We start from the raw sequence: 5086 nt of genomic DNA, 5'->3' as shown, positions 1-5086 counted from the left end.
AGAACCCAACACCGTCAGAAAACCCGCCGATCTGTGCGGTTACCCAAGCTACCCAAAGCGGGAATTGGGAAGAGAAAGTGCTGCGCTTCGTAGAAACACAAGCTCAGCAAACGCAACAAACACAGCAAATGCTACACCAACAAATTCAGCAACAAATACAGCAGCAGCAACAGATGCAGCAGATGATGCAGCAATTTCAAATCATGTTTATGCAGTTCCAGAAATCGCAAGTACAACAATGCAGCATAGAGGATACCTCCACCCCGACCCACAATGCAGAACAAACCATCTAGGGATTCCCGGAAGACTAAGACACTCGATTTTCTCCAATGGAACTGCCGGGGCCTCCGAGTTCGCAGGGCGGAACTTAATTTACGACTGCAACAAGAACCTAAAGATGCACTACTATTACAAGAAATAAATGGGGACAACATCGGTCTTAGAGGATACAGAAGCTTCACATCACCCTCAATCATCCACAAAAAAGGCAAGAAAGAAACGGTCCGAGCCCAAGTAGCGGTGTACCTAAGAAAACCACTGCCATATGAGCAATTAGACACTACTCAATGGTGCAACCAAACCCAAGAAATAATAGCAGTCCGCACAACAGATAACGACATCAAAATCATCCTCATATCGGTATACTACAGACCAGCACTTTTCACGAACGACGAGCACAGCTGGCTAACACACTTTGTTAACACGTATCCCAAGCACCACATCGTAATTGGGGGAGATTTCAACGCCTGGCACGCGGACTGGGGACAAGACCAACCCAATGAGAGAGGCGTCAAAATTCAAGAAGAATACGAAAAAGCAGGGCTCAACCTACTGAATGACCCCGAAATTAAAACCAGGCTCGGACAAGGGCCCAAACAGAAAGACACAACACCCGATTTAACCCTTGCATCGCAAAAGTCTATAATAACCTGGAAATGCGATAATAATGACCCATGGGGAAGCGATCATTTCCCAATACACATAACACTAGAACTCGGAAGCAAACTTAAACTGAAAAGAAAGAGCAAGACCATCATCTGGGATGATTTTAGAACAATCTTGAATCAAGAATACCACATAACTAACATAGACGAACTAACCCACGCTATGAAAGAAGCATCTGTAAAAGCGACAATTCAGAAAGCAGTAAACGCGGATGGCCCAAATCCTGACACACACCTTCTCTCACTCTGGCGACACAGACAGGAACTCATTGACAAATATAGAACATCCAGAAATCGCAAAGACTTAACTGAGGCAAACAAGCTTGCAAAGGAAGCACAATCTTACGCCAATAAGCTATGTATCGACAATTGGAACGACTTATGCGAATCATTTAACGAGCATACGTCAATAAAACGAATGTGGAGTATTTGTAACTCTATGCTCGGAAAAAAGAAAGAGTGGGGTATCACATCCAATATAGCCCTACGAAGCAGCAAAACGCTAGAAGAAGTACTTGAAGAAACGGGCCCACTTTTCTCCCCTCAACCTGCAACCAAGCCGAACGCAATAATCTACACCCCAACAGCAGTAGAAGACCAACACCACTACAACTGCGACTTCACCGTCTGGGAGCTTGAAGCAGCAATTGCAAACGGCAGGACTAGAAGTGCACCAGGCCCTGATCAAATAACCAACAGTATGTTAAAGAACCTACCCGAATGTGCGAGAGCTGCGCTATTGGAGCAGATCAACATCATCTGGAAGTTAGGTGAAATGCCAGAGGACTGGAAGATGTCGTGGGTCACACCCATACCAAAACCCGGAAAAGTCCCAGACAAACCTCAAAACACAAGACCAATATCCCTGACGTCGATACTGTGCAAGCTCGTCGAAAGGATGACACTTGCTAGGATCGATTGGTTTACGGATAAGAATGGTACATACCACCCGGCCCAAACGGGATTCAGAAAGAACTTGGGAACGCACGACAGTCTAATACTACTTAGAGAAACAGTATTGAAATTCACCCCCGAAGCCCACAGTACGAGAATGTTGGTGGCTGTAGACATCAAGAAAGCGTTTGATTCGCTACCACACGACGTAATAATCAAGACCATGGAGACACAAGGAATCCTAGGAAGACCCCTTAGCTTAATCAAGACATTTCTCAAAAATAGAAGATACGTAATCAAAGTGGGCAAAGATCAAAGTTGCACAAAGAGCAATGACATTGGAGTGCCGCAGGGTTCTGTCCTTTCCCCCACGCTCTTTAATCTAGCGATGGCACCGCTAGCTTGGAAGTTGGACGAGGTAGAGACACTCCATTTTACTATATACGCAGATGACATCACAATCTGGACGACACAAGGCACGAAAGAGGAACAGGTCGAAACACTGCAGGCAGCACTTCACATAATAGAGAGCTTCCTAAAAGAAGTAGGCATGAAACCATCAGCAGAGAAGACTAAACTCCTGATATTTGGTAGAGAAAGAGACAACACGAACCCCACTCTAAAATTCGACGAGCAGACAATAGAAAAGAGTGACGAACACACCATCCTCGGAATCCACGTCAACACCAAACTCAATCCCGACAAATGGATCAAAAGAATGCGCGACACATGGAGACACGGCACTTCGATTATCAGAAGAATAGCGAATAAACACGGCGGAGCAGGTGAGGGAATTGCCAGAACGATAGTTCAAGCGGCACTCATACCGAAAGTCATGTATGGCTGTCGCTTTTACAGATTGACACTGCATCATTGGGCCCGTCTCGAAACCCTGATGAACGACGCGAGAAGATGTATTTCGGGCCTTCCGAGACAAACAAGACTGATAGAACTACACAAATGCGTGCCATTTCCATCGCTGAAAGAATTGGCCTCCACGCAAGAACAAGCACAAAGAGTCAAGATGCAACACACCAAGCAAGGCAGAGAAATCGCCAAACTACTTGGTTGGAAACTCGAGAACAATACACCCATACCAGACCAACTACCACCATGGGAGAGAATCGACATAGCCCAATCGGCCCCTATACCACGAAAAATGAACGGCGAAAAAAACAAAGAAAGACGGCGACACAAGGCAATGAAGCACGCCGAGGAAGTAAAAGCCATTATCGAATGTAACGACTCACATACCATCGTCTGCTACACCGACGCAGCCTTCAGTGAACGAGGAAATGCTGCTCTTGCGTGGTACGTTCAAAACACGAAAACTACTTGCACAAACATGCACCGTACTGCAGAACAGCGCAAGAGGCTGAGATCACGGCCATTGAAGAGGCCCTGAATGCACTAGGACAAGAAGCCCAATGCGGCACGAGCATTATCATGTTCACAGACTCCCAAGACGCCATCCGTTCACTGAAGACGCATCAAGAAACGTGCAAGGCGATTCAGAATATTACGACTACGGCCATCAAGCTAAGGATGCGCGACATCCGAGCCTCGGTACGCTGGATCCCGGGTCACGAAGGGATCGAGGGCAACGAGATAGCCAACGAGGCAGCAGGAGAGTTAACTCGTTCCTTCCTCCGCTGCCTTCAATGCCACTCCGAAGCCCCCGCGCCCTCTCGAACCCATCGAAATCCACCACAAATGTCACAACCAATCGAGTCTCCAAAGAGCGAACCTGACGGCTTTTACGACCCTTTTTGGGAAATTAAAGCAGCCAGGATCGCTCTGAAGAAAACTATCGACAAGCACAAAGACGTGGCACGGGAAAGCCTTCCCAAGGGATTCCGAAGACACGAATCTGTCCTGCTAAGAAGACTCCAAGCAGGAGCTGCAGTCACTCCATCAATAACGAAGAAATGGGCGGACGCTAAAAAGAAGAAGAAGAATCCGGACTTTGTACCAAAACCAGACCAGTGCAAGTACTGCCTAGAGAATCTCAGAGCAGACACTCAACACTTGGTCTGGGAATGTTCAAAGCTCGACCAAGAACGCAATGACGCCCTGGGAGCGCTCAACCATGAAGACAAACCTTCAACACTCGACGAATGGGTAAACCCGGCAGGAGACTCAGAACGACGCAGCCTCATCCTCCGATCGCTGGTCGACTTTCTGAAGACGGCCAACCTCGGCAGAGACTTGTAGCTGCCACAATTACAACCCTACGCGCTTCCATCATCCTTATAACCCCCTCCCCTCTGGCCCTACCGTAGTGTAAACCGCCAGCTGAATTTCATTTTTAATAAACGTTGTCTGACCTGACCTGACCTGACCTATACCATGGATGGTTGACACCGGGTGTAGTGGCACAGAAAACGCCCGCTTTCCTAAAACCGCGGCTTTAGGAAAACGGACGTTTTCTGTGTGACCCCGCGGGGTCACACTGCTTATACAACATAAAAAATACAGTCTGAATACAAATTCAAATGCGAGTTACCGCGAGATCCGTGTTTCGAGTGCCGCATGGCAGTGATTTCAAGGAGAAACTATATAGGCACGGGCTCGAACTATGTATATTGCGGTGATAAGTGTTTGCAGACTGTCTTTTTTGGTGTCTTGAATATCGACGTTATTTTCCGCGATTGCCTTTTGAAGATCATCCCTTGGTCCTGCGTGTTCTGGGAATACCCGTGAAATGTGCTGCAGATTTTCTCTCACGTCAAGCCTGGTTCAGACAGTTGCGTTTGACTGCGTGTGACTGCGTTGCGGCTGCGAGAAACCAGGAAATCCCTGCTGCTTATATCGCGTGCCAAGATGATTCCTTGAATTGGATTCCACGCTTCAGTGGAAGCACAGATGTGCCGATGGCTCGCTTTCGGTTCTCGACGCAACGCAGTCAAATGCACTCAAACGCAAGTGTCTGAACCGGCCTTCACACTGGCGAAAGTTTGGAGTAGACCCACGTAGAATGAGATGCAAACAGAAGTATAGGTGTTTCCGCAGCCAGTTCGTAAACTGTGTACTAAAGATTGTTGCTTTCTCGCGAACTTTTTTCTTGAAATATTGCGAGGTGGTCATTAGGGATGTCGCGAACCACCCCAAGTTCGATTTCGAAAGGTTTTGATATTTGCGAAGCGAACTGAGGTTCGATTTCGAAAAATTTCGATATTTTCGTACCGACCTAGGTTCGAATTCGAAAAATTTCGCTACTTTCGATCACAGTGGAGTTTCGAAATCGA

The 5086-nt window shown here is 47.1% G+C and overlaps 1 protein-coding gene across 1 annotated transcript; it reads left to right on the top strand.

The window, feature by feature from the left end:
• Positions 1 to 3284: 3284 nt before the first annotated feature.
• LOC120846045 lies at positions 3285 to 4082 on the top strand. The gene has a single exon (XM_040217660.3). The coding sequence runs from the start codon at positions 3285 to 3287 to the stop codon at positions 4050 to 4052; it is 768 nt and encodes a 255-aa protein (XP_040073594.1). The 3' UTR covers positions 4053 to 4082.
• The last annotated feature ends 1004 nt before the right edge of the window (positions 4083 to 5086 follow it).

Source organism: Ixodes scapularis, unplaced genomic scaffold (assembly GCF_016920785.2).
Source record: "Ixodes scapularis isolate PalLabHiFi unplaced genomic scaffold, ASM1692078v2 PGA_scaffold11__112_contigs__length_91849675, whole genome shotgun sequence".
NCBI lineage: Eukaryota > Metazoa > Arthropoda > Arachnida > Ixodida > Ixodidae > Ixodes > Ixodes scapularis.
Note: the sequence above shows the minus strand (reverse complement) of the source record. Positions and strands in the feature narration are given on the sequence as shown.

Coding starts and splice junctions, on each gene's coding strand:
- LOC120846045 (XM_040217660.3), top strand. CDS start 3,285: ATGTTCACAGACTCCCAAGACGCCATCCGTTCACTGAAGACGCATCAA.